General features: G+C 41.1%; 1 protein-coding gene across 5 annotated transcripts in view; it reads left to right on the top strand.

Moving 5' to 3' along the window:
• ICA1 (islet cell autoantigen 1) overlaps nt 1-12934 on the top strand; it is a 129516-nt gene that overhangs the window by 72690 nt on the left and 43892 nt on the right. For all 5 annotated transcript variants that reach the window (XM_045005214.1, XM_045005212.1, XM_045005215.1 and 2 more), the window contains exons 9-12: nt 6840-6937; nt 9494-9543; nt 12033-12095; nt 12201-12242. In XM_045005214.1, coding sequence (XP_044861149.1) covers nt 6840-6937; nt 9494-9543; nt 12033-12095; nt 12201-12242 — 253 coding nt within the window. The remainder of the gene's footprint in view (nt 1-6839; nt 6938-9493; nt 9544-12032; nt 12096-12200; nt 12243-12934) is intronic.

The following is a 12934-nucleotide window of genomic DNA, read 5'->3' on the forward strand; positions in this document are numbered from 1 at the left end:
GTGTAATTGTGCTATTGCAGCTGTATTTCCTAACTCTTAGTTTTATGCTTGATGAAAGATGATTATTAATGTTTAAAGACGCCATGCCTCCTGATGTGGAGAGATCTGTTTGCTACGGTATTATTCAAGGGAATGGGCTGATTGAGCGTGTAGAACGTTAAGGTTGCACTAACCTGAACAATTTTACTCTATAACAAATATGACAGAATACGCATCAGTTGCTTCTTTTCATGAATGAAGCTCATTTCTGTATCCTTTAATTGTTTCTTTCTTGCCATAGTTACTTTAATATTTCATTAATTCCTGTTTGTTTTTTGGTAGTATAATTCCTAACTTCCTGAATTGCTCACAGGGGTCTGGAAGTAGTGTGGGTCCTGAACTGGGGAAACAAAAGACCTGGATTCCAAGCTCTGCCACTAACTCGCATAACTTCTCTGTGTATCAGCTTGTCTATCTGTAAAGTGGGGATGATGCTACTGACTGACTACTTAGAGCTCTTTGAGATCTCTGGCTGTAAAAGCACCGCATAGGGATTATTATATTCGGTTGACTTTTTCTTATGTATGTCATCCCTCCTGATTCCTATTTACTATCCCACATTTTACTCAGTGTTTAATTTATAATGAAAGAGGAGCCAGGGCTCAAGCAATTTTTTTACATTCATAACTGATGCAGCAAGCCCACAGGTGCCAGGGTGATGAGCTGCCAAGCCCAGAGGCGCTGATTTTACTCACTAGGTGGGATGGTGGTCCTAGCATATCATGTTACCCCCCATGGGGCACTTCGTTCTTTACATTCATCTGCGCTAGGAACTTTTGTAGCCATTTTTCAGCACTGGTGCCATCAATCAGCTATAAAAAGCAGGTTGCAGACCTTTTTACCACTTTGCCATTGAAACCATGTTGAGTTAGCGAACACAGAGGTAAAAATGCCTGTAGCCTGGCTTTGGTAAAGCTTACACCTTTTATAACACTGGTGTTGAAAAGTGTATAACAATTTCCTAGTGAGAAGGTCATTATTTTGGACAGTAGAACTGGGAGGGCATCCATATACTTTCCCTGGCCCTCTGCCAGTTTGACAGCTGTCCCTCACACTGCGTGGGGGAAAGAAATAAGGGTGGGTGGATATATGGCTAATTCTCATTCAGCTGCTAATATAAACCCATTCAATTTTTTTTTAATTTACTGGGGGAAAAGAAGGAAACCACAGTGAGACAAAAGCGCTTTCATGGTCTATCAGCAGATGTCCCATAATTGTCTCATTGGGTGGGTCTTCATCGTGGAATTATATGAAATGATTGGCATCTAGGTCTGAGCATCAGGGTTTATCTAGGTCAGGTATGAGCAGCCACACTGCAAAGCCATACTCGAGTTACTGTGTCATCACTGGTGCTGTGCTAACCAGTGTGTGTACCTAGGGCATGTGGTTTTTTGTGCTGTAGTAAGATGATCTGCTCTATGATTCTTTCCTGGTGGATTGAGAGAGAACTTGTCTGTCCTTCTGGATATGTGGGGGGAATTGTGGGAAGGCACTGAAGGACTGTCAGCACTAGAGTCGTTTAACCTATATCCTCACTGCAAAGTTGGCACTTACCAGCTCAGGAGTTAGCGTACAACCCCAAACAGCAGACGTGAACAGTAAGCACCACCAAATTTGGGTGAGACAATTCTGTTTGTGGTCAAGAGCTGGGTTAGAAGCAACACCTGAGTAAGAGTCACTTCCTATACATTTGGTTGAGGCTTCAAACATTAGTTCTTTACGCTAGGGATTGTTAAACCTATGTAACCAGTATTAAACTGGCATAAAAGAGTCCACATAAAAAAAGTATACTAGTTTAACTTTTAACATTTCAATTAAATTGGTGTGATTTCTGTGTGAAGACAAGCTCTAAGGCAGGAGTCTCCAGTGCGGTGCCCGCGGGCGCCATGGTGCCCGCCGGTGCGTCTGAGTTCGCCCGTGTACTGGCCAGCGGACGAGCATCCACCGAAATGCTGCCGACAAGCAGCGTCATCCAGAGGCGTCGCTGCTTGTCGGCAGCGATGCCTATTGACGTTGTCGCTTGGCAGCATTTTGGTGGATGCTCATCCGCCACCACGATCCTCCGTGGCTCGTCGTCTGGTGCCTGCCAGACGAAAAAGGTTGGGGAACACTGCTCTAAGGAATGTAGTGTGTACAGGGTTACACAAAGTATATTCCTGATTTTATACTGGAGGGGTATAAATGAGGCAAGCAAGAAGATTCTGTTAATACTCTGAGAGTTGAGTTTCGGGTACAGGCATACAGCTCTCAGCCAAGTCAATGGGAGCACCGCACATTCATTTAGTCCAGTGGTCCCCAACCTTTTACGATGAGCCACGGGAGGACCGTGATGGCGGACGAGCATCCACCGACGTTGCTGCTTGTCAGCGGCATTTCAGTAGGCGTCGCCGCTGAAATGCCGCCAACAAGCAGCAATGTCAGTAGGCGTCACCGCCGACAAGCAGCGTCATCCAGCGTCGTCATCACTGAAATGCGGCATTTTGGCGGCGACGCCTCTGGATGACGCTGCTTGTCGGCGGCATTTCGGCGGATGCTCGACCGCTGGCCAATACATGGGCGCACTTAGATGCCATGGCGGGCGCCATGGCACCCACAGGCACTGCGTTGGGGACCCCTGATCTAGTTAAAGCATATGATCCTATGCATATTGCTTATTCTGAACCAAATAGTTTTGGTTTAGTGTGCACAACTCCAGTGACTTCAGTGAAGTCTACTTATTATACTATCTGTAAGGTAAGAGAGAATTCCTCCCTCCATCAAAACATAACATAACCTACCCACCAAAGATATTTACAGAATGCCAAATACTGTTGTTTCTATACTTGTTCACAACTGCAGTCGCAAACTGTGGCTTTACTTTCAGCAAACCAAACGGTTAACCATTGTTTCTTAACTTAACTACATTTATTTTTGTATTAAAATATTTGCTAAATTCTCTAGCCCTTTTGTCTCTTTCATAAAAAAATAAGTGCTTTTAGTGGGGAGAGAGAAAGGGGAAAACACTGAGGTATTTGTTAGCAGAGTTCAAGACAATATTTCCTAAATACCAATATGATTAAACTTGGATATTGCATTAAAATATGGCTACCATTTTTTAATTGTCATGAGCATAATGTCCTTTTTAATTGTGGACTTTGTGCTATATTTGTTTTCCTAATACAGGAAATAGTAACTTCCATTAATATTATTATTCTGTTACCTTTTCAGACACTTGTGAGCACCATTTCTGTATGGCGTTTCCCATAGTGTGCCGATCCTGATACCATAAAAATGTGTTTCCTGAAACAGTCTGAGCACTGATGGAAAATATTAGCTTAATATTAGAGTTTCTAAAAGGAAAACACCTGTTTAAAAAAACATTGTATGTATATAATTTTCCCAGGGAATACTGAGGATTTTTCTTTCCACCTTTGAATCATTAAAGGGAGCATGGGTGCTAATCTGGTATTGCAGTTACCGTGTTATGGTAACCACAAACTTTTTGGAAATCAAAACAGTTAAAAATCATACTGTAAGTTGTATTTATTACATTCCGATAAAAGTTAAAAGGAAAGACTGAACGGCTGAGGGAAATGGTATTGGAATATGGAGGATGAGAGAGAGACGGTCAGGGAAGGGGGCCCTAAAAGCCCCCTGTCTGGCTGGCAGAGGATTTCTCCTCTGAGAGCATTGTGGAAGACAAATGTAAGGCTGCCTCCTGAGGACCCCACAAAAACCCTGGCATAGGGCATATGCCACGGGTGGGTCCGGGGGAGAAGAGGGCATGTCAGGGACAGGACCACAGCACACTACACTGCAGAGATTCCAGGCAGCGCTGTGGCCCATGCGGCAACCTGAGGAGGCTGCTGTAACTTAGACAAGTCCTCAGGGCCTGTCAGGGGCCTCTTCAGCCTTTGGAGAAGCCAAGGATCAGTAGGATACAAAGGTGACATACAGCCCTCTCCGCATTGCATTCTGTGCGGTGCCTCTGAGCTGCATCTCACCAAAGCCTTTAGTCTGTTGGAACCTACTCCTGTGCCTATTTAAGTCGATGGAAAAACTCCCACAGACTTCAGTGGTGCAAGAACTGGTCTTTGGTCACTGGTTTGAATGCAACCCAGTCATTACCATCTGTTGTATGGTATCTACGAAATACAAGAGTGATTTCATTCTAGGTGCCAGTGGACAAGTGTCCATTTCCCAAAACCCACAAAGCCCCTCGTAAATGGTGCTAATTAATGCCCTTTTTGGCAGTATAAGCAAAGGGGTCCTGGACTGAACTGGAAGAGGGAGTCATCCCACTATATTCTATTTGCAACATAACATGAGAAGCTTGCACTACTGCTGCATGTGTTTTTTTTCTATTCTTTAAACACCTTGACTCTCCAATGCTTTTAATCCAGCACTAAATTCACTTAGGCTACTTTACAGAAAAATAAACTTGGGATAAAGAAAACAAAAGCCTTGCGAGATGTAGCTTTATGGCAAGCACATTAACGTGGTTCCTAAACACCAAAAGTAAAATAAGTACAACTGGCTTCCTTCATATAAACATGGACCAGAATTATATAAACAGGAGCTAGAAATGCCCCTGCTGGTGAATAATCTGTTCAGTTCAGCAGGGGAGCAGTAAAAACAAACTAAACTAGATAAGTGGGGATATTTTCCACATGGCAGATCAGCTGGTGACTCTAACTTTCCTTTGTGATCCTGTGGGGAACTTGGAGCGAGAGTTTTCCCTGGTTCTACTATTCCAGTGATGTATGCTAGCATTTTATTAAGACTCTGGACACAAACTATAACGGTTCTCTACTCAGTGTACTTCTCGCAAAGTGTGTTCTCTCTAAGCAAAAAATAAATACATTGGTTATCCTGAATATCAGCAAGGCTTAGAGTAAAATGAACACTTTAAAGTGCATTTATCAGAAAAGGGACAGTAAAAGTGGCATTTACTTACCCAACAGATCTTCTTTTGTGGGTATTCCAAATTATGATATCTGCTCCATTTAGTTTGTTACATTCACATAGTGTGTTTGGCATAGCGCAAGATACAAATATAAATCCTGATCCTTCAAGACACACTTATGTCTGCGCAGAGCTCTGTTGAATTCAGTGCTGTTCTGCATAGGCACAAAGATCCACTCTCACAGTTCCAAGTTTACGATCTGGACCCAAATCCACAAAGGGACTTAGGCCTTGCAATGCTCAGCATTGCAATCTCTGACTTTTAGGACTGTTGCCAGCCGGTGGAATCCACAAGCTCTGAGTTATGCACCGAGGCTCCCTATACAATTCATGGGGTTAGAGTGATGCCTAAAAATGGGGTCCACAAAAGGCAGCACACTATGTGAGGAGCTCCCTAAACTAGCTGATAGCAGATACCAAGGAGAGGGATTTATCCTAAACCCCACTGGTTTGTAGGGAGTTAGGCACGTAAGTCCGGGCTTGGGGGAGCTGCCTATCTCTCCTTGGGAGCCACAGCTGGGAACCCTCTCTTGGAAGGAAAGTGCCTAAGCTGTTTCTTGCAAGAATGATGGTGGCACACACCTAACTCCACACAAAATGGCCTGGGGATGAGGCAAGAAAGAAATTTTCCTTGTGGCCAGTGATTGGAGCACTCATCTGGGATGAGGGAGACCCTCTTGCTTGATGAGGACAAGGGGTTTGAGCATAAGTTTCTTGTATCTCAGGTGAGTGCCCGAACCACTTGGGTATGGAGTTACTCTCTCTGGCCCAATGCATATTTAATGATTACGTTATTTATATGCACCTCTACCCTGATATAATGCTGTCCTCAGGAACCAAAAAATCTTACCTCATTATAGGTGATACCGCGTTATATTGAACTTGCTTTGATCCGCCAGAGTGCAGCGCCGCCCCCCAGAGTGCTGCTTTACCACATTATATCTGAATTTGTGTTATATCGGGTGGCGTTATATCGGGGTAGAGGTGTATGTGGAGTAGCTGCCACAAGAAAGAGTGAGGCAGACCCACATCAGAACATCCCAATATATACCTTTAATGATCATGTATCTAATCCTTGGCACTGAGTGCATAAACTGTTTGTGTATTTTTGTTTGCATGTCAAATTTGGGACTAAGATGATAAACATGAAACTCCAGGATGCAGTTACTTACATATTTATTTTTCAGTGCACGACAGTGCTTTCAACTGACAAAATTTCCACTTTAGCCACCTCACAAAATCTGCGTCAATTATAAAATAAACACCAAATAGGTTTTGATGAAGTACAGTAACTGGAGGTCATATAGTACAAGAGTTTGTCACTGAGGACATAGATGTGGCCTTATAGTCTTTGCACATGAGCTAAGTTGTCAGGGTCCTGTAAATAGCTGTGCTAGAGAGAGGAGATGAAGAAGCAGTATGAAGGAAAAAATATGGCTTCATTTTATTTTTAATTCTAGCTCATCTTCACACACACACAAAAAACACAACCCACTGTGTCAGTGTGTGGGCTGCAAACGGAACAGATTTTTCTTAAATACGTGTTGGAAGCAGAATATGAGTTTAGCAACAGCCAAGAGGCCTCCTTCAGAAATGAATGGTCAATAAAGGAAATGTATAGTGAGTGGTTGCTTCTTTTCATGTTGTTTATACTGTAGCTCTGCTTTAGTGAATAATCACTAAAAAAAATTTTACCTGCAGGAATTTTCTCTCTCTAATTCAGACTAGGCTCCAGCACTTTGAAAGTATTTTGCTCTCTTTTGTGGACTTAGCTGGGCCAGTTTAATGTAACATGAAAAATATTTCCCTGACGGTCTACCATTTTCTTTTTCATTTATGTATTGATTATGATCTAGAGCTTACAAGATCCTGTAAATAAATTAAGTGAGAGAGCTGAAAAGGAGGAGGATTTGCAGACTGCAAGCACCAAATCAGTGGAGGATCAGCAGAGTCAGTAAGTCACGTGTCCTGCATCTCAGAACAATGTATTTTTTTCATCTGTGCTGTGCTTTCCAATTCATCTTCGGGTTTGTCTGTTTTTTAAAGGTTATTGTGAGGCGCCTGTCACACTTATAACTGTAAATACAGGCTCACTTTATTTGAACACTAGAGATTTGGATAAATAGAGATCAAAGTGGAGGAATTCTTGTAATACTGCAGTGTATATATCAGATCCCCAGCCAAGGAGCCACGCACAAAAGTTCTGTCGTAAACTAAAAGTGAGCAATGTAGAACAAGTACAATTAGGCCCTTGAATTAACTGCTTTCTGCTTTACTCTTTCTATTTAATAAGGGGGAAAATGCAAAAACTGAAAAATAAAGAGAAACAGTAAACAACTTAATTCAAGAAAAATGATAATATTGCGCTCCATCCTTTGTCCCTTTCATGCTCTCTTCCTTGCACCTGGGAACAGGAGCTGAATTCTTGCTTGCTTTAAGCACCGATTAGTTTTTATGATGTATACAGTGTTGGCTATTAATCCAGTACAGCAGTAGGTACTTTGCAAAGAGAACATCTAAGTGAGCTGATTCTATTGTGACTTGAGTTACCTGCGGCTCTGAGGTGAGAGGGATATATGAATAGGATGTATGTTAATCTTCAGAGCAGCTGATCAGGGGATGGGAGAACTGGAGGATGAGATGTGATCCCTTGCCTATGGAAACGTCAAGATTCAGTTGCGAGGACATACAGTGATGTAATCCTGATGCCACCTGTTGTTTTGACCATCCAAGTAAAGTACCTGCATAAGGATCGGATGTCAAAAAATTAAGAACAATTTGAATGCTGGTTACTGGGTTTTGTTTGGCTGGTTTTTAGAAGTCTTTTGGAAAGACTGTTGCATTTTTAAACAAATTAAAGAATCAGAAGACATTTTCCACTAGCTAACAGGTTTTAAGTGACTCCTATTTGGGGGTTAAACAGGTTACAAAGGACACAGCCAAGTGACCTTGTGCAGGTGTCTGTTTTCACAGCACTACTGTGAATCCATTGGTTGTAATGAGACACTAAAAAGAATCACAGAAAAAAAAATTCTCCTAAAACTGAAGAAGGAACTTCTGGAATAAGGAAAAGTGTATTAGGAATGAACTACTTAGTGTGTAGTCCTGTCTTGAGTGCAGAGGACTGGACTAGATGACCTCACAAGGTCCCTTCCAGTCCTACACTTCTATGATTATTCCCTGAAGCTTCCTCCACCCCACTCCAATTCAGAGCTTGGGCCTAGAAACTTCCCCAGTCCCCATATTGCCTGAGTTCCTGCTACAGTTTAAAGACAAAAGCAAAACAATACACCTATCCTGAGTGCTAGAATCATGGTTCATGTTGATACTAGATATAGTATTGTAGATCTTGCCAGAAAACACATCAGCTGTCATGTAATGGGCACACTTGCTTGTGTCATGGCTTTTCACAACCCTCTGTAACAGAGAAGAAAGAACAGTTTCCCTCTCCCTCCTTTTCTTCCTTAAAACAAAAATATTAATAACCATTTCTAAGGCTTTAGAAAAAATAAATATAAATCCCCATCGAATCACTAAAAGCTTTTAAAACATATTTTAAATATCTGACTTGTTTGCAGGGGTGGAATTGAACTCACTACCTTGATTAATGAACTTATATTACTCTCATCAGGTCATTTATTCTTCTGGTACTCAACTATGAGACCATTGGTTAAGTCAATAACACAACTCCTTTACCTTTCTGCATTTGATGGCTGTTGAATTTTACTTATGTTGTGAACACGGGTTAAATTAACATGACTGGGGTTTTTTGTTTTATTTTTAAATAATCTTAGGGCTTGTCTACACACACAAATTGTACTGCTTTTACTATACCAGTATATAGTTGAAGCAATGCAACCTCCACTACTGTGGAATCAGTTATATTAGGAATATATAGATAACTACATTTATTTAGTTAAATACACCATTAATCAAAATAGCTAAACCGGTATAAAAATTGTGTGTAGACCAGACCTTATGTTGCTTGTTCATAACATCAGCACCGTTGATTCATTCTTTCCAAATCTGTGCTAACACTGAGATGGATGTAACTTGACTGGAGTCAGTGGACTTGCACTAGGAGTGAATCTGGCCCGTACTATTTCATTGCTGCCATAGATTGAGTATGCAAAATGTTTTTGTGGGGGATGGTTATAGCTCCTTAGTGAGAAGTGGGCAAAACAAAATCTGGATCCACAGAATCCAGTTGTATATTGTCCATTACAGATTTTTAGATAGATAAAAATGGGACTTAAACCACTTGACAGTTTCTCTTCAACCCAGTTTAATCTTTAATAGGTTTTGCAGACAAAATATTAGAAGGCAACAATTTACCCACGTACTTGGGAAGTAAAGGGATTAATGTAAATTACTGTTTTATTGCTACTGATGTAATGCTATTATGGTACAACTGAAGAAGGAAAGGTATCCAAAGTTTCTGCCTTTTACAAGATGTATGACACTAAAACATAGAAGTGTGCTCTTCATTTTTTTCACTCTCCAATTTAAGGTTGATTTCACTAGATGAGGAGAACCACAGCAAGGAACCGACCTATTCAGGTATTATTTAATATCCTAATGTTTCTCAGTTGTGGTGATCTGTGTAATGTATATATTACTTTCCGCAAGCTACTTCATAGAGATTCGTAGAATTAAGCACACAGGGCTGGCTGCAGGCACCAGCCCAGCAAGCAGCTGCTTGGGGGCGGCCAACGGTGAGGGGCGTCACGTCTGGGTCTTTGGCGGCGGGTCCCTCGGTCCCTCTCGGAGCAGAGGACCAGCTGCCGAATTGCCGCCGAAGACTGAAGCGGCGGCAGTAGAGCTGCAGATTGTGATCGTGGATTTTATTTATTTATTTATTTTTTCTTTTGCTGCTTGGGGCGGCAAAAACCCTTGAGCCGGCCCTGTAAGCACAGAAGGGACCATTACATTATCCAGTCTGAACTCTAGCCTGCAGATTTTAAAATGTTTATCCCTGGTAGATGTAGTTTACTCTGGCCCAGATCTTCAGAGGTATTCAGGCACCTAACTCCCATTGAAATCACATCACCATTGATGTCAGTCGGCATTAGGCACTTGAATATCTTTGAGGATCTGGGCCCAAGTTTCTGATGGACCAGAAATCACTTCGTCATCCTCATATGACAGGAGTACGCAATCCTGCTTCTTTCCAAATACCAAACAGAAATATTTATCAAACACTTTTGCCTTTTTTGCTTTATTATTACCAGTTTTACCATCCTCGTCTGGCTATTCCCATTGCTAGGACTTTTGTTCCTAATATACTTAGCCTCCTTTTTATTGTCCTTAGCCCTGCCAGTCATGGATTTTTTCTGTGATTTCTTTAGCTTCTGCTATCAATTTTCATAAGTTCTCATTTATAATTAGTTCTATCTAAGTAACTTTATTCCATTTGTTATATTGCTTTTTAAAATCTCTAATTGCTGCCTTCACTTTGCCACGGGTCCAGGATGGGCTTTTAGCCAAAGTTGTCGTTGTTTAATTGTGGCTTTTTGGCCACCTATTAGCTCTTCCTTAAGCACTCCCATTTTCATTCAGATTTTTTCTGTTTAAATTTTTATTCCCAATACATTTTTTTAGGCAATCACCAACTTCCAGTACAGTGACTGATTAATCTTTATCCTTCATTATGGGAGCCAAAACAATGTTACCTCATGTTGGGTGCAATACCTTTTGTGTTAGAAAATGTGTATACTTTGATGATGTTTTACATGCTGGAGGTCCCATGCAGCGAGCAGTGTCTCCCACATTGAAGTCTCCCATAATATTTTTTCTTTTTGACACGGATAGGTGCTTAAGGACTAACTGCTCCTCCTCTTTCCCCCGATGCCACACCCCCTAGCCAGGCCAGAAGCTGGAGTTGGGCCGCCCAGGGAGCCTGAGCCGCTTTGGAGAGCCCCGGACCCTCCACCTGCCCTGGGCAGAGGGCCGGCGGACCCTAGAGCAGCTCCAGGCACATGTTCATACCCTTCTGGTGACTTTTTACTGTTTATTTTACCAATTTGTTCCAAAACCCCCTCTATTGACACCTCAATCTGGGACAGTTCCTCAGATTTGTCAGGTAAAAAGGATGGCTCAGGTGTGGGAATCTCCCTCACATCCTCAGCTGTGAAGATCAATGCAAAGAATTCATTTAGCTTCTCCCCAAGAACCTTGTCTTCCCTTTGCACCTTGATCATCCAGTGGCCCCACTGATTGTTTGGAAGGCTTCCTGCTTATGATGTACTTAAAAATTGATTTGCTTTTACTTTTTGTGTCTTTTGATAGTTGCTCTTTAAATTCTTTTTTGGCCTGCCTAATTATACTTTTACACTTGCCTTGCTAGAGTTTATGCTCCTTTCTGTTTTCCTCAATAGGATTTGACTTGCAATTTTTAAAGGATGCCTTTTTGCTTCTAACAGAGTCTTTTAGACTGCTATTTAGCCATGGCGGCATTTTTTTGGTTCTCTGTTTTTTCTTGGAGGGAGGGGGCAGGGGGATATATTTAGTTTGAACCTTTTTATGGTGTTTTTAAATAGTTCTCATGCAGCTTGCGGGCATTTCACTCTTACTGTTCCTTTTTCTTTCCGTTTAAGTCTCTTCCTCATTTTTGTGAATTTCCCCTCTTTGAAGTTAAATGCTAGTTCTTCTTTAGTATTTCCCCCGTTCCTAGGATGTTAAATTTAATTACATTATGGTCATTATTACCAAGTGGTTCAGCTACAGTCACCTCTTGGACCAGATCCAGTGCTCCACTTAGGGAAAAACAAAAATTGTTTCTCCCCTTATGAGTTCCAGAACTAGCTGCTCCAAGGATCAGTCATTAATGCTTTCTAGAAATTTTATCTCTGCATCCCATCCTGAGGTGACATGTACCCAGTCAATATGGGGATAGTTGAAATCCCCCATTATTATTGTTGTTTCTATTTTCGTAGCCTCTCTGTATCACCCTGGGCATTCAAAATCATCACCACTATCCTGGTCAGGTGATCAATAGTATATACCTACTGCTGAACTTGGTTTGACTTGCTTCATGTGTTTGGTTACAGCTGAAGATGGGAAGGACATCCTTTCTACCTTAGGAGGAAGCTTTGACTATAAAGAGAATTCTGGTAACCTAGACTGAAACTGCTTTACTTTACAATTTATAACTATTGATTACATAAGGAGTCAATGAATGACTAATAATTTTTTGTGCTTTGCTTTTTAACCACTAGGTGCCATAGATGATTTATTAGACCTGAAACCTGAAGAAAATGGTATGTGAAATTCATGCATGTCTATTTTATCAGTTTTCCAAAAGCAAAACACCAAAAATAATTTTAATCTTATCTTTTTCTAAATGAGATCCTCCACCTACAGTATTTAAATATTGTTAAAGGATTTCAACTCTGCATTTATAATTTGTGGGCACTAAATCTGATATTGAAATAAAAAGTAAACCCTATTGAATGCAATAGGATTTACAGTACTTCAGTTTATTTGCCAAAAAATATAATTGTCTTGCTGGCAAAAGATGTAATTCATATTTATTTCAGTGGGGCTAATGTTATGCATGTTACAGTGTCATTCCCATCCTTCCCATAATGTTTAATAGTCCTGTCTTTTATTCTTCTTTGCTTTTGATGCCCGCCTTGTCATTATAGTTGTAATGACTCTATAGCCACTATAACTTTTTTGGAAATATGGCAGATATCAGTACCAGAAACAACTGATTTGAGCGGCTTTAAAAACTTAAAAGAACTGTTGGGTTCTCTGACCCTCCCTTGTTAATTAAAACAAATATGCTGTTCTCATTTATAGACAGGAGAACAATCTATAATATATACCTCTGCTTGTATCCTCTGCTGGTTAGACTCGTGTCAGCACTAAGGGATGAGTAGTATTCACTGTTCTTTCCCAACTGTGCTGTTTTAGCCTGTCTTTTTCTCCTACCCCCACTTCCGTTTAA

The sequence above is a fragment of the Mauremys mutica genome, chromosome 2, assembly GCF_020497125.1.
Source record: "Mauremys mutica isolate MM-2020 ecotype Southern chromosome 2, ASM2049712v1, whole genome shotgun sequence".
Lineage (NCBI taxonomy): Eukaryota > Metazoa > Chordata > Testudines > Geoemydidae > Mauremys > Mauremys mutica.